At 38.9% G+C, this 20,544-nt stretch overlaps 2 protein-coding genes and 1 long non-coding RNA gene across 6 annotated transcripts in view; 2 read left to right on the forward strand and 1 right to left on the reverse strand.

Moving 5' to 3' along the window:
- Positions 1–11,136, forward strand: part of LOC112145233 (poly(rC)-binding protein 2) — a 14,129-nt gene extending 2,993 nt beyond the window's left edge. The window contains exons 4-13 of the mRNA XM_024270361.2: positions 42–74; positions 570–686; positions 774–905; positions 985–1,113; positions 1,196–1,270; positions 2,608–2,649; positions 3,639–3,711; positions 4,079–4,131; positions 6,556–6,725; positions 9,849–11,136. Of these exons, the coding sequence (XP_024126129.1) occupies positions 42–74; positions 570–686; positions 774–905; positions 985–1,113; positions 1,196–1,270; positions 2,608–2,649; positions 3,639–3,711; positions 4,079–4,131; positions 6,556–6,725; positions 9,849–9,885 (861 nt within the window). The 3' untranslated portion in view covers positions 9,886–11,136. The remainder of the gene's footprint in view (positions 1–41; positions 75–569; positions 687–773; positions 906–984; positions 1,114–1,195; positions 1,271–2,607; positions 2,650–3,638; positions 3,712–4,078; positions 4,132–6,555; positions 6,726–9,848) is intronic.
- The window catches only part of LOC112145378 (mitogen-activated protein kinase kinase kinase 12), a 29,945-nt gene continuing 20,059 nt past the window's right edge, over positions 10,659–20,544 (reverse strand). The window contains exons 9-15 of the mRNA XM_024270553.2: positions 18,045–18,154; positions 16,510–16,626; positions 16,124–16,261; positions 15,254–15,959; positions 14,845–14,912; positions 12,850–13,153; positions 10,659–12,762 (exon numbers count right to left, since the gene is read on the reverse strand). Coding sequence (XP_024126321.1) covers positions 12,673–12,762; positions 12,850–13,153; positions 14,845–14,912; positions 15,254–15,959; positions 16,124–16,261; positions 16,510–16,626; positions 18,045–18,154 — 1,533 coding nt within the window. The 3' untranslated portion in view covers positions 10,659–12,672. The remainder of the gene's footprint in view (positions 12,763–12,849; positions 13,154–14,844; positions 14,913–15,253; positions 15,960–16,123; positions 16,262–16,509; positions 16,627–18,044; positions 18,155–20,544) is intronic.
- On the forward strand, positions 12,646–15,965 carry LOC118598781. Of its 4 annotated transcripts, none has more exons than XR_004947913.1 (5): positions 12,646–12,788; positions 12,873–13,182; positions 14,106–14,224; positions 14,364–14,973; positions 15,202–15,965. It is a non-coding gene; the product is annotated as an uncharacterized LOC118598781 (long non-coding RNA). The 4 variants fall into 4 exon arrangements; XR_004947916.1 differs by having other exon boundaries at positions 15,363–15,965; XR_004947914.1 differs by having other exon boundaries at positions 14,836–14,973.

Genomic DNA, 20,544 nt, shown 5'->3' on the forward strand with positions numbered 1-20,544 from the left:
CAGTAACTAATGTGTTGTTTTTGTTGTGTTTCTGTTGACAGAAAGGTGAATCTGTGAAGAAAATGAGAGAAGAGGTAAGCGTCTTTCTACTAAATGATTTTAATTATGGTCTACTACAGTAGTATATCATGCAAAGTTTTTTATCTATATATCGCAGTTTGCAGTCTTTCTATTTCACTGATGTTTTTTTGTGTTCTGCATTCTGATTGGCTGTAGATCCTGTCAATCAATCTCTTCTGTGCACTGTCTTGTACAGAATGTGTTCAGCTGGATAAATCTACATAAATCTCCTTCACAAGCAGTTTTTTTATTCTGTAATACTGGACTTATTTTTATTCAAAGGTCTGAATTTTGAGAGTTTAACCAATGGAGATTTTTTTTTTGTCTAAGAAAAGTGTACAAAGTGTGTAGTGAGGGGTTTCGCAGCCTTAAAACATCTACTTTGTGGACCTTACGGATTATTTTTAGCTCCTGAGATAACCGAGGGAACTCTAACCACAACTGCTACTGACAAATGTTCCCAGGCATTGATCTCCTGTTCATTCCTCTCACTGCTGTTTTGTCTGTAGAGCGGGGCGCGCATCAACATCTCCGAGGGCAACTGTCCCGAGAGAATCATCACTCTGGCCGGCCCTACCACGGCAATTTTTAAAGCCTTTTCCATGATCATCGAGAAGTTGGAAGAGGTCGGTGCTGCTGGTTACCAGGAATACATCAGGTTGATGCCCCTAAAAAAAACAACAACAGTATTTTAAAGTTTATTTCACTTTCAGGACATAAGCAGCTCTATGACAAACAGCACAGCTACCAGCAAACCACCAGTGACTCTCCGCATCGTGGTGCCTGCCAGCCAGTGCGGCTCCCTCATCGGAAAAGGTGGCTGCAAGATCAAAGAAATTCGAGAGGTAGAGATATTGAGGTACAAATCTGTTTTTTTGTCTTTTTTATTGTCTGAAACCCTTTGGCTGTATTTGTATTTTCCAGTCCACTGGCGCTCAGGTTCAAGTGGCAGGAGATATGCTCCCGAACTCTACAGAGAGAGCCATCACCATTGCTGGGACTCCACAGTCAATAATTGAGTGTGTAAAGCAGATCTGTGTGGTGATGCTTGAGGTAAGTGTCTCCGTAAGCACAGAGAAGAAGCTACAACTGCTATAAAACTGTTTTCCATTTTTGTTGTTGCATTTGTCTGCAGTCTCCCCCTAAGGGTGTCACTATCCCTTACCGACCCAAGCCTTCAGGATCGCCCGTCATCTTTGCAGGTGGACAGGTAACAACAAGAGAAAAAACTTTCAACAAATTAATAGTTAGATTTCTTGTGCTTTAAAATCAGTATTTTTTTCACATATGACAAAACTGGTTGCTTCACATATGATCAGATTTTGGGGTATTAGAGGAGAGGGTAACATGCTAAAGCAAGCACACTGATCAAGTAGTCATCTAAAATGGTAAAGCTTCAGGGCCCTTTAAGATAAAAGAGCTTTGGAAAACTCAACAGGAACAACTTACAGCAACATTTACGTAAAATTTACAACATGTTGATGCAGGAAGCAGTTATATCAGGATTTTCTAACTGTTCCTGAACTTAAATCACGCTGCTCTTTGTTCCATTATGTCAAGTGTTTCAAGAAATACTTTTTCTTGTAAATGTTTGTTAGAATAAAAACACCCTCTGGTGCTTGTCAGATAAGCAAACCTTTTATTTTTAATAAATGCCTTTATTTTTGTTTCTTTTCAGCTTAATTTCTTAGCAATTTTCTTAATATTTTGGCTCCTCTTTGTTCCCTTTTTTACTTGTACATGTCAGTTTAAGGTCTAAAGTGCATTAATTTATTGTCTTGAATACTAGGGGTGTATTCACTCTGGACACATGGTTCGGTTGAAGCTTGTTTCCCTCGATAATCCGGAACAAATTTTCAGTCTAAATACGCTCGAGTGGACCCCGGTCTGGGACCTGGAACTGTTCTCTGACCCATCTTTCAAGGTGGTCTCGGTTGATTTCCAATTGGACTAAACTTCAGTTCGCTCTGTGATTCCTCATTCTGAATAAAATCCACTCCGAGAGCGAAATAACTGAACCATACCGGCCACCGTAGTCAGCGGTCAAGCGTGGAGCAGCGACGCAACAGCAGCTCATTAAAATGTGGTCTGATGAATGCAGGCCCATATAAACAACTTTTAACGTGATAAACATTGCTTTTCCTGACAATTTATATGTCATAAACACCTCTCACCGTACCATGTAGCCATAGCGTCCCAAGTAACCGTCTTGCAGTCTTTGCAAACTTCAGCTTCGCATCTACTCCATCTTTCTCTTTTTGTTTTGACCCGCCCCCATAACTGCCGGCCAATCACTGAAGAGATCTTATATAGTCATGTCGTTTTGTTTACAATCGTTTGTCTGGAACAGAAATCTCTGGTAAATCCCAGTCTGAATACAGACCAAACGCAAGGTTTTGGACTTGATCTGGAACAAATTAAGCAGACCCAGTCCAGGACAAACTATTTTTCCAGTCTGAATACACTCTGAGACGGACAGAAGTGATACAAAACAAACTTTGTATCACTTTGTTTGAAATCTTGTTTTTTTGTGTGTTTGTGTTACAGGCATACGCTGTTCAAGGTCAGCATGCGATTCCACAGCCAGATGTAAGTGCAGATTCTTCCAAACTCCAACACACCACTAACCTATAATTAAGTTCTATAATGTGCTGCTGTCCGTATTCCAATATGGTCTTTCACTTCTGGTTTAGTTTAAGTTGTTCCACTTATTTATAATAATTTAAAAAGTTTAAAATAAAGATTGTAGCAATAAAATAAAGAAATATAACAGTAACAATTATTTTGTAAATGTTCTCAGTGAAGTTAAAGAAACACAAATCACTAAAATTTGAGTTTTAGTTAAAAGACAGAGAGGGCAGATGATGGTTGAAGTTTATATTTCCAAATTAATTAGGAATTTTAGCCATTTTGTATGTCTTAAGTTGAAATCGGATGTTTCCATAACACTGTTGATCAATTCAGAAATGCAGTTATGGGCAAAAATACAGTTTTGTAGAGTTTGTTAGTATTCCAATTCAACCAGTTACTGTGAGCTGTAAAACACAGCGTGATATTCCATTGCAGCGTCTGCAGCAGACTAGATGACTGGATCTATTCTCTAGATGTGGGGTGGGGACCGGGGGCCACATTCCTGCTTGCTTTTCCAACATAGCGGCCTCTGAGACCCTTGAGACCTGGAGTTCCCCTCACCCCTGCTGTAGATTAAGGGTGGGCAGTTCCAGCCCTCAAGGGGCAGCATCTGCATGTTCTCCACATATTCATGCCCTACTCCTGACTGATTACCTGGATCAAGAGTGTAGCCTGTCAGAACATGCCGATGTATTCTGCAGGAGAGTGGATAACTCTTGAGACACTAAGTGACTATAAATTTGTCTGCTGCTTTATGGTTTTATTTAAATAGATTAGAAAATTCTAGTACTGAACGACATGTCGCTTGAGAATACTTTTTTTGCACGTGTTTATGTGGCTGTAAGTTTTCGCTTGTTTTGTTTCTCCCTCCGGGGGTCACTTACTTCATATCTCTGTTTGGCTCCGCCCCCTTCTCACAGTCATCCTCTGTTGCTGTTTCTCCACAGCTCACCAAGCTCCACCAGCTGGCCATGCAGCAGAGCCCTTTCCCGATCGCACCAAGCAACCAGGGCTTCACTGGTATGAAACACAGCAAGCCCCACAAGCATTTTATTTTATTTATTTCCTCTAAGAACTATACACAGCAAATGTCCCAACATTTTTACTCAAGATCAACATCCTTTTATCATTACTGTATGTAAAGCCTTCTTTTTTTTTTTTTTTTTTTAACCAAGAAATTCTAAAACAAACACTACTTTATAGTAAAACATATTGTCCTTCTGATCAGAGTCTTTGGATGAAATCTTTTTCATTTGATCAAGTGTTGCATGCATGCTAAAAACAAAGTTTATACATCCAATCAGTTTTTTTTAAAATAAATCTTCTGAGAAGATCTACTGGATCTGTTGTTTATTCTTGTAAATATCTTGTTTTCTTGCACTTTCAGGGATAGATGCTTCTGCTCAGACGAGTTCTCATGAGATGACCATTCCAAATGATGTAAGTGAAACAGTTGTGAGCTTAAAATCATTGCTAATCATGTAAAAAAAAAAGAGACTATCTCAAGTTGAGCCCTCTTACCCAACACAGATGTTCTTGCTTTTGTGAGTTCAACTAATGATTCTTTTTCATTGAGGCATCTAAGTTATTAAGCTACTGACACATGTTCAAGATCACTCTAAATGTGGTTCTCATGTGGAGCTTATGGTGTTCACACTGGACAAGCAGGGAGGGGCTTCTTCTACTATTTCTACTGTTTGTAGCTCATATCCACCTCCCACGGTTGGATGAGGCTTGATGGGAAATGTCAAAGTGGTGCAAATCTCGTGAATCTCGCTCCAGGCTTTTTCTTTCACAGCTCTGTTCCGATATACAAAAGACTTGGTACAAACTACAATTATTATTTTTTCCTTCATAATCAATTTATTGGTACTTCAATAAATTAAATGGGACGCCATCACCATAAAATCAGAGACCCTGATTGGTCAGATTTTTACTGGTTTATCTTTCAACGTGTGTCTTCTACATAGAGTCTGATGACGGTTGTAGAAACTTGTGTGAATGGAAGTTTTGAATGCGGAAGCCTGAAATGCACATTTACGCGTGTTTACATAGACTTTTATTAGAATTGGTCGTTTAAACGCTTATTGCTGAGGGCGGTGTGAACGTAGCGTCGGTGTTCAGGGTCGTGTTTTTACAATTATAATATATATACCTATGGTAGGGGGTGTGTTCCAGTTTTTTTTTTCAAGCAAACTTAAAAGTTTACACAAAGAAAATATCCTTTATAAACAATAATTTAGTGAAATAGTAAACATTTGTGTCCCACAGTTGAGTATTATCGAATATTTAGAGATGCTTTAATGCACTGACAAATGATTTGGATTCTTTATGCTCTGTCAGAGATTGTCAACAGCTCTGTAGTGTCTGTCATCATTGTGAGTAGTGCCGGTAGTTGACCTAAAATGACACCAAAATAGAGGAACTATCTGTGGTTGAGTTTATTCAATGTGAACTAGCTCATCTAGGCTAATCAGAAAAGTGAGTGCATGCTTGCTAAGGTGCGTTCCTCCATTGGTTTTACCTTGCTTTCTGTCAGAGGATCTTGGTGGGTTTAAGACAGGGGTCTCCGACTCCAGGGCAGGGTGGCCAACATCCTGCTGGTTTTTAAGAAACCCTGCCTCCTCTACTGCTGATTACCTGGATCAGACACGTTTAGCTAAAAAGGATCTCCAATGGCAGGTTGGTTTGAAAGGACATTGGCCCTCCAGACATGGAGCTTTAAGACCTGTGGTCTAAGAAGATCTTGTCTGATAAATCCCACCTCTGCAACCAGTGGGTGGACAGATGCTAACTGTAAAGATGACAGTCTCCTTTCATACAAACCACACTGCAGGATAAAAAAGACACAGAGGAGCTGCAAAGACGTATTACTAAATATACATGTAGTAGATCTCTTGCATCCTTTAGCCCAAAGTTGGATTTTAAAAAAATTGAAACATTTTCAGACTGATGAGGCCCCAGCTTCCTTGATGGTTTTTTAAATGTTAGGATGGTGCATTAAAAAAAAGCTGAAAAGTTTCTCTACAAAACCGGTCTTTTATCTAATTGGAAGAAATTCTAGAATCTGAACATGTTTGACTGAATTTGTGGTGCTTTGTTTGATTACAATTATTCACATTACTAGGGCTGGGTATCACCAATGATTTCCAGATTATATTTGATTTACCAAAACCTGGATCGATTCGATGCCGATTTTTTTTTTTTTTTAGATTCTTTTGATCCATTCAATTCATTCTATTCAATTCAATTTTTAGACACATTTGTTTAGAAATACATTAGTAATTTATATATATGTTTTGAATATTTTTATATTATTCCGAGACAGTTCACAGACTGTAAAATGTATTTGTGAAATAATAATGAGATTGTTGATATACAGTTTGCATGGATTCTCAAACAGAGAAGGTCCAAAAATTGTTCTGCTTCTCTTGGAGGGCGTTTCAGTTTGACCACTAGGTGACGATCGCGCTATAGCAGTACACCTTATTCCAGCAGAAGAAGAATGTATGAGGAAAAACTGTGTTTTAGACCACAAAAGGTTACTTCAAAAATATTTCTTTAAGAGTTTGGAAAATTCATGCCTCTGAGTACATAAAGATGTTCATTTTGTCAGCAATGTATGTTTAGGTCAACCGAGCATTAGCATTAACCGTCCAATGGAGATCCCATTATACGTTAGCATCAAGCTAGCGGAGTTAAGCTTTATGCGTTGGATCAATCTTTACTTTTATGGATCGATTATTGATCTATTAAGCTTGGATTGATTCAGATTGATTGATCAATTTCATCAACGGCGCTCTACACACACATGGAACAGCAAAAAAAGAAAGTATTTGTTTGAATGGTTGTTCTCTTTCTCAGCTCATTGGATGCATCATCGGGCGCCAGGGAGCGAAGATCAACGAGATCAGGCAAATGTCTGGCGCCCAGATCAAGATCGCAAATCCAGTGGATGGATCCACCGACCGTCAGGTCACCATCACGGGTTCACCTGCCAGCATCAGTCTGGCAGAGTACCTCATCAATGCCAGGTGAGATGGAACGACAAGCACAGCAGACACACACAGGTCAACAGCTCACTTCAAGTTCAGCACAATCAGGAAGAAAGTCCAGATTGAATCAGGAACATTTGTCATTTTAACTTTTTACCCACAACAAGGTCTGATGTTTTAAGGTTTCTTTACATTTTTGGTTTGTTTTTGCCATATTTTAAATATTTTTTGCACTAATTCCACATTTCCAGCCCCTATTTTTTGCATCAAACCATTCTAACAGATAGAATTATATTCCCTCCCCCCCTTTAATTTAATTTTTTTACATAGTTTCTAAAGAGGTTTTTTGGTTTCACCCCACGAGTGATTTCTGTTCCCCGCGCCTGACCCCATCCCCTCCTTTACCCCTCACCTCCCATGATCCTTTGCTCAGCAGGCTGCCCTGTGACCCATCCCGACTGTGTTGTCCCTCTCTCCTTGTCTCTCTTTCTACAGTGTAGAGTGCTCTAAACCTCCTCCTCCTTCCTCCTCCTCCTCCTCCTCCTCCTTGAACCCCGAACAGAGCAGCTTGTGCCCTCCCTCCACCTCTACTACTACTACTACTTCTACTACCACCACCTCCTCTGCTGCTACCTCCTCCTCCTCCTCTTCATCCTCCTGTGTGGTGCCCCCCACAGTCTCCATACCTCTGTCCTTGTCGGCTCCAGGGCCGCCTCCTCCCCCCTCTTCCTCCTCCTCCTCTTCTCCCTCCTCCTCCACTGATTCCCTGCTCCCCAGCTCACCTGCCTGTGTGTCAAGTCTCCTCAGTCTGAAGCCTCTGCCTCTCCTGGCCCTCCATGTGGTGGGCGGGGCCAGTAACCCCGCCCACCCAGGCCCCACTGAGCCCCCAGTGGCCCCAGAGTTAGGCTCCAAGTCTAAAAGGCGCAGGCTCTCCCATTACTAACGAGTCATGCATCTACTACTGAAGTGCTGACCGTGCTCCTCCTTCCTACCTGCACTTGCTTTGTATCTGGCTGTGCCACGCTTGTTACAGAGGGCAGCCCCCCCCTTACAAAGCCACTCAAGTGATTAATGCCATATTTGTATAATCTTGGTATCTCGACTTAAGCTGTGGGTGTTATATTTTTGATTGATAATCGCGCGGACAGAAGGAAAATTTCACCAGAAGTGTTTTTTCTCCTCAAGGAAGCTCTGCTCAGGAAGCAGCTCTCTTTAAGATGTCCTTTAGGTGACCTTTGCTTAGCTTACTATAGAAATCTTACATTTTTTTTATTATTGGTTATGCACAGAAGCAAATTTTAATTCAAAATGATTCTCCCCTCAGGTATTAATATTTCTAATTCATCCTTTAGGTCACGTTGATATTAAAAAATATGCTTAGATTAAGACAGAATTCCATTAAAGTAGTAAAAAGGATTCAAAAATTGCGTCCACTTTAGAAACATGCCTTTTTCATCACCTAAAAACATAAAAAAAGATTATTCTTTTCAGACAGACACTAGATTTGACAGATTAACATTTGAATTTGAAACACTGATGCTATCTTTAAAAAAAACAGTTTAAAACTATTTCCATCCTTTTTTTCATTCTAATAGAGCTCAAATTGCAAAAAAACCTTATCAAAATCTTGATTAAATAACAGGGCAAATCATTATGGTTCTTGGTTGTAGATCCTTTTTTACTTGGCATCTTTAGCCTACATTGGATTTAGCCAAAAGTTAATGAAGTTCTTTTAAATAGGTTCATATTTTATTATAAATATTAGAAGAAGGGTAAGAAAACTTCTTTAAAGTCCCACTCCCATCATCTTTTGATCTATTTTCAAAGCGTTCCCATTACCCTTTTAATTAAGATTATGCCTCTTTCAATCCAAATCAGAAAAGTTGTTGTTTTCTAGGACATAGTTTCTGCAGAAAGGCAGTAGTTCATTGGAAATTCACCTCTGAGATGGGCGAGACTGTTGGTGTGGGTTAACCCCGCCTCCACTTCCCATCACCCATCTGCTTACACTCTCTCCTGCTAGCTTACAACCCCTCACACTCCCAACCTATATATATTAGCGGTGCAACAAAAATAATAAAATGGATCGGTAACGGACATTCTTTGGCCGCGGGGGTCGGGTGAGACGGAAATGGGGGAGGGTCTCCGTTTTCATGGGTTCTGGGTGTCTCCGTCCCCAACCCCCGCGAATAGGAGGGAAGATTTCAGGGGGGGCTTGAGTTGGGGAAAGTGCTGTGACGACAGAAGCTCCGCCCTAATGGGTCCATTCCATTTTTCTATGGACCTACGATCAACGGGGGGCCAGAAATGGTACCAGTCGGTCCTACTCAAGGGGTCTATTTTGAATGGAAACGCTCAAAAGTCCAGTCCGGTCTGGACTGCTTAGTGGAAACGAGGCAAAACTGTACCTCTTAAGGGCCTCCATCGGTCGTATTGGTCCATTGGAAAGTGGAACGGAGCGGTTGGGGTGGAGCTGGTGTAGCCACCCGTTGATTGGTAAAAAGTGAAGACGACATTAGAAAGCGTTAGTATAGCGCTAATTTAAGCTAACATTTCCAATGGCGGTATTCATCTTAGCTACCTGAAATCTTTTTTTTAAATTTAAATTCTTATACATGATGTACAAAACGTAAAGCAAGAAAAAGACGAGCAGGTGGATGACCTCCATCGTTGTTGAGTCTTTAGTCGCCGCACTACAATGACACGCTAGCGTCTACACCACGTGAAAACAAACTGCTCGGTGGAAACGAGGCTTATGTCACAACTACAATATTTTTCAAATTGTATTTTTTCGTCCTGATTCACAATGATTTGAATAAAGAAAAGCTCAATTTTGAGCTTAATTTCCTTTAAATATGTTCCCCGTCATGAGAAAAATACCACAAAAACACAATTTTTGTTGGAGTGGGTCTTTAAAATAGTCAAACTTGCCACTAAACTAAGGTTCAAACTCATTCATGGATGTTGAGCAGGTTTATTTTCAAACCATTCGTTTTAATGCTATTGAATAATCTTTTGTGTATATTTGTTTCTGTCTGAACATCACCGACTTGATCAGGAAGAAGAGTGTTTGCTGTTCTACTGTGTTGTAAATGACATTGATGTTCCTTCTCTGATTGCATGCCCTCCTTTCCCGGTCTCTGGGTGTCTCTGTTTCTCCAGGCTCTCCTCTGAGGCCACAGGACTGTCAGCCAACTGATAGGACACTGCATCTGCACTAAATCACAATGTTATATCATCGGCTAACATAAAGCAGCCAATGCAACTTATTCATCTTCAAAGATTATATATTATACCGCCTCTTCCTCAATTTTTTTTTTTTAAATAGTGTCTACCGGCACTGATCTGATCAGTTTACTTCATTATTTATTTTCTATTGGTTTTAGTCAGAAAACAACAAAAGAATTAGGTTTTTAATCTCCTTTCTGAGCAGAGGTGGAGCTTTTAATTGAATTACCGGTATTAGCTTTTTTTTGGTTGTTTTTTTAATTATATATTTTTTTAAATATTTCGCTCTCTTATTCTTTCTTTGCCAGAGTAGGCTTGAAAAACTCTCATAGACATTTAGTTTTAGTTCTGAACAATCAGGGTTTTTTTTTCTTCTTGATAATGAAAAAGTAAAAAAAAAGTAAATGTATAATAAAAACGAGAACAAAATAATGGTTTTATTCTGTATTTGGGTTCCCCTTTTCTCTTTTTTTTTGGTTTTTGTTTGCTCCTGATTCCACCAGCCAGTCAGTCCACCTCTAAACCATAAAGACAAACAGCAGTCCTCCCTTTGCTGTGGTTTCCAATGAAGTGCTCGTCGTCTGGATAACACGCACGTCACTGATGAGATACGTAGCTGTATATGCACTCTCACTGAATATATTTGGTCATGATGACAAATGTTCTAACACTCTGATGAATTTGTTTCCATCCTTTGAAATATGTATTAAAACGCATGTCACTTCTCCTTTACATGTCATTCCGTTTTTTTTTTTTTTTTTCCTCCCTCTTCCTGGTCCTAAGTTCATGTGTTGATATTTTGCTCATATGGGAGGATTCTGGGGGTTTGGGCTCAGGGCAAAGGATCGGAAGCGGAGGGTCATCCTCGCTTTTTTGTATAGACATATATATATAAATATATATATACTAAAACAAAAAAAAGTTGGATTATTTGTTTTAAATTGAGGATTTTTTTTAAACTACCAAAGGGGGGAATCGACTCCTGGACCCTGATTTGTTAATAAACGTGTTAGAAATGAAACCATGAATGCTCTGGAACGAGTCAAAGAGAGGGTTGTGAGTTAACACTAGATTCCTGCTCTTTGCTTTGCTACAGTTTTTTTTTTCTTTTTAAATTTTATTTCCAGGAAAGAAAAACTTTTGTGCACGATTTTGAGACTGTAGATCCGGGTGCCACAACATTGTTTAAAAAACGCAGAAATAAAGATGTGTAATGCTCAAATTGTGTGTTTTTATTCCCACCCATTTAAAAAAAAATTAAAGACAAAAGTTTTGCAATTAGTCTTTTAATTTAAATCATTTTTTAAATATATTTATTGTACAGTTGAGATGCAGTAAAAATAAAAAAAGCCAACATTCAAATTGAGACAGCACTATGAAGAAATGTACCTCTGTGCTGAAACACTAGAGGGCGGTAGTTCTGCTTTTTGGCAACACTTTACTGTGGGGGACAACATTTCAAAATATTCTGAAAATTAAAATGTGAAGACATGATTTTATTTATCAGAGACATCAGCACCAAAGTTTATCATTCCTCCAGGATGTAGTTAGTAAAAATGATTCTAAAAAAAGAAGTGAGCTCTCTGATGAGGACAGAAAAAGGAAAAATAAAAGTTTTGTTTGCTTTTACTTGTTTAAATTTTCAGAAAAATAAGTTCCACAATATTAGATTTTATAAAATCTTTGCAGGAGATAATGCATTAAATGGCATTATTGGTATTATCATGACAACAAAAGATATTAGCCAATTCCTTTAATAATGTAATTTTAAAGGTTTATGTTGCTTTTTTTTATATTTATATATGTTGTGCCTTCAGTCATTCAGTAGTCTCCTTTTTTGTTCTCATAGAAATTCAAATATTTAAAGTATTTGCACCAAGTGATTTAGAACTTTCCTGAAAACTTAAGGTCATATTTTGATATAATTTTGATTAATAATAATAAAAAACATAAAAAAACAGCAGAAGCAGGAAATCTGCAGAAATCCAGAACCCAGCAGTGGAATGAGAGCAGACATATTGCTTGCTTTCTTTCTTTCTTTACATTTTCCTCTTTTGATTCTCAAAATGCTTTTTGTTTTTTGAGGCTTGAACATAAAAAAGCAGCTAAAGTTACATTCCACTACCATAAGCTTCAAAGAGGTTTATATAGAACAGTGCCACCTAGCGGAAACTGTCAGCACCTTCAATGATACAATCTCAAACAATTTGACATTTTTACAAAATAAAAAAAATAATAAATACATAAAACACAAGTATAAATAATGGCAAACGATTTAAAAAAAGGAATGTAAACATGTTTTTTTATGGAATTTGTTCTAAAATAATAAAATAGTGCATATTTCTTAAAGGAACGGAGGTTAAGTCGATGAAGAAACAAGAATATTTAAATAGTAAAATGTTAAACAATTCCCCAAAACCTCATATATTCATAAACTTATTATAAATAAGATGACAGTATTGATGATGGACAATAAACATAAAAAATTAAGCAAAAGTAAAAATCATTAAACAGTTAATAGTCTTTGTAGTTTTTTCTGCAGATGTGAAAAAAAAAAAAACGGTCTGTTGCTGTAGAGAAATTACAAGCGGCTCTGTTGGCTCTGCAAGTGCTCCAGGTAAGTTAGATGTGATGAAATAACGGAAACTTGATTCTTCCTTTTTATAGTTTTTTAAAAACATGTTCTCTTCTCGCTGTAACGGATTAAAACGTCTGCTTTTGTGGCGTAACAAAAGTCATGGGGGTTGAGGTGCTGGATTCACCAGTTGGTTGGAGGCTGGGTGGGTTCGGTGCCGCATGAATGGTCCAGCTCGGTGCTGTCGCAGTCCGAATCATCATACAGGCACTGCTGTGGAGAGAAAACGGGAACTTATAGTGAGTCTTGCAATGTACTTGTAAATAGGTCAAATAGTTCTACTAGTATTTAGTGTCTCACCTCATAATTCTGTTCGTCTGAAGCGAGCTGCGTCTTCACGCGCTGCAGAGCGGCCTCCTTTTCGGATAACCCGTCGGAGCCCAGCTGGGCCGGGTCAGACGGGTCGGCGGGAATCTCGGAGCCCTGGGACAGCAGGTCGTCGCTTTTGTCATCCAGGCGCTCGTCAGTGTTGGTGCTCACCACGTCGGGCGTGCCGCTGTGGGAGTGGTCAGTGGTGTTGCCCTCCTCGCCGTCAGACACCGACAGGTTCTCCGAGCTAAAGGTCGACAGGGACTGGCATTTGGGGATGCCCACGGGAGGCCGCCTGCAGACAAACGTGAGGGGGAAATGAAGGTTGGGAAGGCACAAACATTCTTTTTATGCTAAGAATGACATTTTCTAGGAGCTTGAAGATGAAAAGCATTTTAACCAGCCAGAAAAAGGATTAGGTTTACTATGAGGATGCTGTTATGTTGATTCATCACGGAAATGATTGAGCCTCAAGACTCCACTTGCAGTCTTTAAGTGAAGAGCTTAAAGTGAGCGTGTGCATTACTAAATACAAATGACATGATCATTTATTTATGAAGGTCATCTTCATACTTCAAATGATAAGTCAGACTATTAAAAGTCAATAAATAGAAGCAGCAGAAACATTCTGTTGGATGAGAGCGTATATAGTAATTCAAATGTAAACTCCAATTTTTTTGTTCCAAAACAAAAATATGAATAAAGTTTGTATTCAGGAAGCTGTAAAAATGATATTAATGCTTCAAGATTTTTTCCTCTAATTTATAATTAGCTCTATTAATTATTTATCATTTAGTAGTTTATTATGATCATGCTTGATATCCATGTTTTTAGTACATTAACCGCAACTTCTGTTATTTTAACAGGTATTCTTTAATATATAACACAGTAAGTACTTGAAACTGTCCAAAAAAACTCAATTCTGAGTGGTGGATTTTTACTTTGTCAAAGCAAAATTAAAAAAAAAAAATTGAAATCAAACAGTTTTTATGTTTCATAATAAATTATCAAACATGTAGAGGTGAAGTTTTAGCTGCCTTACTTCCTATTTTTGTTTATAAAAATATTTTACGTTAAAATGGGTAATTAATGGTAAAAAATGTTTTCTAATCCTTTGAAGTAAATAAGTGATATTTTACAGAAAATAAATAATGGTGCTAATCAGTTAAAAAGTTTGTTTGTAAGGGGGGAACTCATCTTTTTGTTCCGCTTGTGATTTGTTGTTGCTATGGGGGATGTTAAACAAGTTACCACACCTGAATGAGTCTCACATGGTCCAGAAAAGAGAAGTTATTCCTGTGAAATACGTTCTTGAAGAATGAAGACGGTTTTAAAGTTTTCCTCTTGAGTTAATGCGGCCAATGAGGTAAGGATTTAATTTTTTTTAAATCGTTTGAAATAATCTATTTTACATATTGTTCACTTTATTTGTGTTTTCATTATTATTTCCTTTGAGAACCTTTTGTAAAAAAGGTTAATTTAAGCTTCTGTATTTTATTTCATAGTTCTGACGGCACTGTTGGGGCATGAAGAGGCATGTTGAAGAACTTTTGCGTCCGAATAAATGTCTGTAAAAAACGAAGAGCCGTTTTTACCTTTTATTGAGCTCAAAAGAAAAGACAGAAATAAAAAAGTATAAATTCACAAACAAAGCAAAGGTCAAAACTATGAGAAAAAATTCTAAAAAACGAAGGGAAGCTCCATTGAACTACACACAAAATTCCAAGGATTTATTCCAAGAGGTGTGTCATAACTTTTAATGTTTTTTTAAACCAAAAATGTCAAAGCTAAGAACTTTTTAAAACTTTCATGTTGAATGTTGAATCAAAAAAACTAACGGGGGTCGTTTTCAATGACTGTAAAGTCATCGTGTTTGTCAAACTCAGTACTAACAGTACACAGTCAGTACTAACAATTTAATTCTTTGAAGTTTCACTGTCAAAATTAAAATGTTACCCTATATATATTTCTGTGAAGTATTCTTACCGTCTCCGTGGCGCCTCCACTTCGCTGTCCGCCTCTCCCTCCTCTTCCTCCGATGACAGTCCTCGTCTCTGTGGAAAGATGGATGAAGTGTGCTTCAGTGAGCTCTTCTCAGACAAACCGTATCTCTGAGTGAGTATCTCAACTTTTTGTAAATAACCGTCACTGCAGAGAACATAAATTCTAATAATACTGTCAAACGCAGATGGATAAACATTCAAATGGATTGTTTTTTTTTTTCTTTGTGGAGACATTTTTTGTGGTCCATAACAATATAAATAAACATCTGTAGAATTAAACATTTTTGCTTTACCACACTTTGGACCTTTCCACTTATACACTTTTAAAAATGTATTAAAGGTTTTGAGATGCTCCCAAGACACAGAAACAGTTTTCTTCGAGTAGGGCTCACCTGGCTGCGGGTCACTGCTGCCCTGTAGAGTAGTGCTGCAGGAGTGAGGCGCTGACTCCTGGGGGAGCGTGTGATCACCGTTCCTTCCTCCTTCTCGTCTCCGTCGTAGGGCACCCGAGTGCTCCCCAGTACGGACGTCCTCCCCGCGGTGGCTCCTCTGCCGCAGGGAGAGTCCGGGCTGCTGGAGAACGGGATAGACGCCGCGTCTTCACTGGGCGTGTCGCTGCGTGGAGGCGTTTCCACCAAGTCATCGTTCCCCACGCCGACGTTGGGCCTGTCGGCCGGTTCTTCGGGGCCTCTGCTCTCTTCCAGCCCAGCTGAGGCGCTCTGGCTGCCCGCCCTGTCCAGCCCCGGCCTCAGCTGACCTTTCCTCCGGCCCTCGGCCTCCAGCGTGGTGGAGATGAGATCGGGGCTGGAGGAGGACATCTTCTTGAGGAGCAGGTCGTGCTGCAAGCCTCTAATGGCCGCGGTGGGGTCTAAACGCTGCTTGGTGCTGGACACAGAGGAGTTGATCATCGCTAAAGACGAAGACAGAGTGGCTTTGAGTTGAGCTAAATCCCCGCTGCTGCCTTTGCCAGCCTTCCTGTAGCGGGGTTTCCCTCGGCGTGAGCGGCCAGGGGATGTGGAGCCTTTGCTGGGAATGGTGACCTGAGTCATGGAGGAGTCCAATTTGGGGAGGATGACCTCTGGCTTAAGTAGATCTGGCCTAAAAGAAAAAAAAATAATTAAAAAGACATTTTTTAATTAAAAAAAAAAATAAAAAGTTAAGTTGAAGCTTTTGTTTTTATGTTTTTTGTTTTTGGTTTTTTTGCCTTTATCCCCTGCAGCTGCAGGCAAAGTGTGCTTAACTTCCTCCTGCGCGCTTCCTACCTCTTGCTGTGGGAGGGAAGCTTCTGAGGTACGCTGCGCTTCTTCATGAGCTTCTCCATCGAGTTAGAGGAGGCCGACTGTCTGGAACTGTGGTGCTTGAAGCATCCGGGGTACTTTTTGTCCAGGGAGTGCTCCCTCCTGGTGTTTAAAACACACAGCCATGACTTATGTGGACAATGAGATGGATAATAGACAAGCTACAAGAGTCTGTGACTATACACAAGTGAAACCCATTTGTTTCAGATCTCTATTCTTGGGATTAAAAGCAACTGCAATGAAAATATCCCGACAGTCTTAGCTGTTTAGATTTAAGCTTTGCCACATTTTCAAAAATGTATTAAAAGTTTTGAGATGTTCCCAAAAGACTTTCCAAAGTTTCAACACACTTTAGCAGCTCTTTCTCTTTGATCTCCAGCTGTAGCATGATGGCGTTGAGCTCCATGTAGAGGTTGTTGGCTCTTTCCAGTTTGCGCTCGTAGTGCTCTCGGATGTCTAGAGCGTGCCTGAGAAGGGAAGTCAAAGAAAAGACAATTTAATGTACAGTGTTCACCCACGTTTCTTTATTCGCGGTTTCACATATTTGCAGATTTTTTTTTCAGTCATGTGACTCTTCCGGTTTGTCACAGACAACTCAAGACACGAATGAAATGTTTTTGCTTCTGAAGGAGGAGCTGAGGTGTATCTCCACACAGCGGAGCCCCCTCCAGACCGCAGAGGGCGCTCTCCCCCGTCTGCGCTCAAATATTTTTTTGAAACATCTTAAAAATGAACAAACTTAATAACCAGATTCAAGTTTTTTCCTGTTTTTATTTTTGTTAATATTGTTTTTTTTTTTTGTCATTCAACATTTAAATAGAAAACTTATGTGAAGTACCTTTAACAACAAGTAAAAATAGTGTAACTACTACCTAAAAAAAGAACTATTATCTAGTAAATATAAGTGATGATTAGTCATGTGAGAACATTTAGTGAATTTAGCTTTAATATCTTCAGAAATATTGAACATTTTTAACCAAATGTGATTCACTTAAAATTCTTAAAAATGAATGATGAATGTTGTTGCATGAATTTGATGATTCATGATTGATATCATTGGAGCTAGCATTGGAGTTAGCAGCTAGCCGCCTGTCTGTCGGCAGCACACAGAGAGCCTAATGTTAAAAAATAAATTACTTTTTTCCATTGAAATGCAGGTTTTTGTTTGACAAACTAATAGAGATCAATTTAGAGCATTTTTAAAAGAGTTCTTGAACATGTTGCTAGTTTAACTGAACTGTTTTTGCTAGCCTCCTGCTTGAGCTGGTGCCATATTCTGCTGCGCTTTATGGCAGTAACATGTTGTGATCTGTTCATGCCATGCAGACATCTAGTGGAGTATTCATCCAGAATAATAAGCATGAAATATAAAGCGCTGATCATAATAAGAATAAATAAAATATCCAATACAGATCAGGAACCACGTGATCGGGCCCAGTTTTTTGATCATGTGATCGGATTGGGACATCCCTAGTGTTTATTATAACACATTCAAACTGATTAATGCTTTAACTTTTTCTAAAGGACTGTAATTGTTTTTATGTTGAAAGTTTGTATGAAAAAAGTGTCCCAATATGATTGAAATTGTGCCAAAAATGAAATATTTCTCTTTTTTTAACTCAGGAAATTAGGGCACCTAATGTGACCTAGACATGCAGCTGATTACAAATTAATCTTTATATAAGTCGGAGCAGGTTTAAAAAATACATAAAGATCAAATCATAATTGTAACCATATATATAAAGATGACTCTGAAAGTGACTCCAAGCACATTCAGCAAACATCAACACCTTCAGGTGAGCTCCCTGATCCTGGTTATGAGGTGAATGTGTGCAGAAACTTTGTTTTATTTCTTTGAAAGGGGAGAAAATGGGAAATGATCTACCGGAGTTCCTCTCTACGCCGTTTGATGAGCTCCTCGTCCAACCTGTGAAGGCACGTGCCCTCAGATTTGATCTTCTCAAAATGGTGTCTGACCTCGTCTCTCCACTCCACCTGCAGGAGCACAAACAAACCAGGTGTGTCAACATCTGAACTTGAGTGTTTATGGGGTTTCTGTAAGCTGATTGAGGGATTTGTTGATGTGATTTACACTTCAGGGCCACCGTGAAGAGCAAATAATTTAAAGAAAATTAAAAAAGCATAACAATTATTATCCATCCATTTTCTTGACCGCTTTGTCCCTTTCGGGGTCGCGGGGCGCCGGAGCCTATCCCGGCTGCTGAAGGGCGAAGGCGGGGTACACCCTGGACAGGTCGCCAGTCTGTCGCAGGGCCTCAATCACACACCCATTCACTCTCACATTCACACCTAGGGGCAATTTAGAGTCACCAATGAACCTATGAAGCATGTTTTTGGACGGTGGGAGGAAGCCGGAGTCCCCGGTGAAAACCCACGCATGCACGGGGAGAACATGCAAACTCCACACAGAAAGGTCCCAGCCGGGATTCGAACCGGGGCCTTCTCGCTGTGAGGCGAGAGCGCTAACCACTGCGCCACCGTGCAGCCCTAACAATTATTAAAAAAAAAAAAAAAACACCATTACATTTTAAAAATCAAAACACATTATCAGACACAAAACATAATAGAATAAAAAATGTATAAATAAAAAGGAAACGGAGAAGGGTATAGGACAGCTCTAATTGGATGATAACGTTTGATCCCCTTTGAAGTAATTAGAGATAGCGGTATCTCCGAACAGAAGCTTCTGACAGCAAACACTACAAAAGTTTGGTGATTGCTAAATTACCTTTTTACCACTGTTCAGGCAAAACATCTTTCTGCATTCCCGCTTCTTCAAAACTCTGACGTCATCAACTAATCAGCGACTTTCATTAGGACTTTTTTTTTTCTAAAATGTAATTTTTTTAGTATTTGTTTTGCTTTTTTAATGGATTTGATCTTTAACATGTTTTTGCATTGAGGGATTTGTTGATATGATTTGTAATTCATGGCCAGCGTAGTTAGATATTATGTATTAGGGCACCATAAAAATAATAATACAAAAAAATGAATACATTTATGAGAGTAAAGTTTAAAAAAATTACAAGAGTAAAGTAATAAAATTATAAGTAAAAGTCAACATTTTACAAGAATAAAGTAATAAAATTATGATTTAAAAAGTCAATATTTCATGAGACTTAAGTTAAGTTGAGAATTAATGAGATTAAAGTCATCAAACAATCTGTTTACTAAGAAAAATAGAAACAACAACAACAACAAAAAGAACCAATATTCATGAGAGACGTGGAGCGCATTATACCAGTAAGCGGTTACGTCAGCCTACGTTCAACAAATAAAAAAATATTAAGTATTTTTGTTGTAAGTAAGAGCTGTGAGCTGGTCCTCTTCAGAGGAAGATTCTTGACCCATAATGAGGGGGTTTCTGGTGCATAGATTCCAGTCATAAACAGAATGCTTATGGCATTGTCATAAGTGACTGCATTGATGGATTTTGTAAGCGCTCATGGATAAAGGCTTGCACTATCAACCTAATTTTTCATAAAAGCGTTGCTTTTTCCTTGTAAAATTAGAACTTTTTTCTTATAATTTTACATTTTTCTCGTACATTTTTTTCTTCATACTTTTACAACTTTGTTGTCATACATTAATTATTTTTTTCCTTTCATGATGGGCCTAATGCCCCGTCTTATAGGGTCCAGATGACCCCAGCCTTACAATGACATGTTATTCCTACCATGACAAAGTTGGACAAAGATTCATGTCTACTATGGATACCAGTGAAGACAAGAAAAATCATTGGAAAAAAGAAAGTTTGGCGCGCTTTCTTGTGGGTTCCTGATGACCCCAATCCCAACGTATTCCTTGTACCAAGGACAGCTCAAGGGAGACTCTGAATATTTTTAAAAAATCTAAAAAAAGGTTTACTAAACTATTGTTTCTGTTGTTTTCATAATTAAAAAAACAGTCATTTTTCAACCCGAGCACTATATAAACACTATACTGAGAGAGAACTTCGCTGAACATCAGGAACACTTTGTCCAAGCAAACTGTTCTGTACACAAAACTGAACACGAATTGACATGACACAAATCAATAAAATATGAATATTGACAATAAAAAAACTAAGCATGAAGCTTTCCATGTGCCCGCTGCAGCACGGTAGCTATTATCTGCTGCCTGTCATGTCAAAGGACAGATGAAGTCAGATTTACGATGTGAACGTGGATGTGTGCGTATCTGCCCGTGCGTGAGAACCTCTTCTTATTAGGCTAATGGTCTGTGTGCACTCTTTTCTATGTCTCCTCCTTCCCATCTCTCTGCTCTTTGCTGCCTACCATTAAAATAATCAATACAGCAGCAAATTCTTCTTTCTAATGTCACAAGAAAAATCCATTATGTGGAAGAGAAGAAAACTGGGGAGG

The sequence above is a fragment of the Oryzias melastigma genome, linkage group LG5 (genome assembly GCF_002922805.2).
Source record: "Oryzias melastigma strain HK-1 linkage group LG5, ASM292280v2, whole genome shotgun sequence".
NCBI lineage: Eukaryota > Metazoa > Chordata > Actinopteri > Beloniformes > Adrianichthyidae > Oryzias > Oryzias melastigma.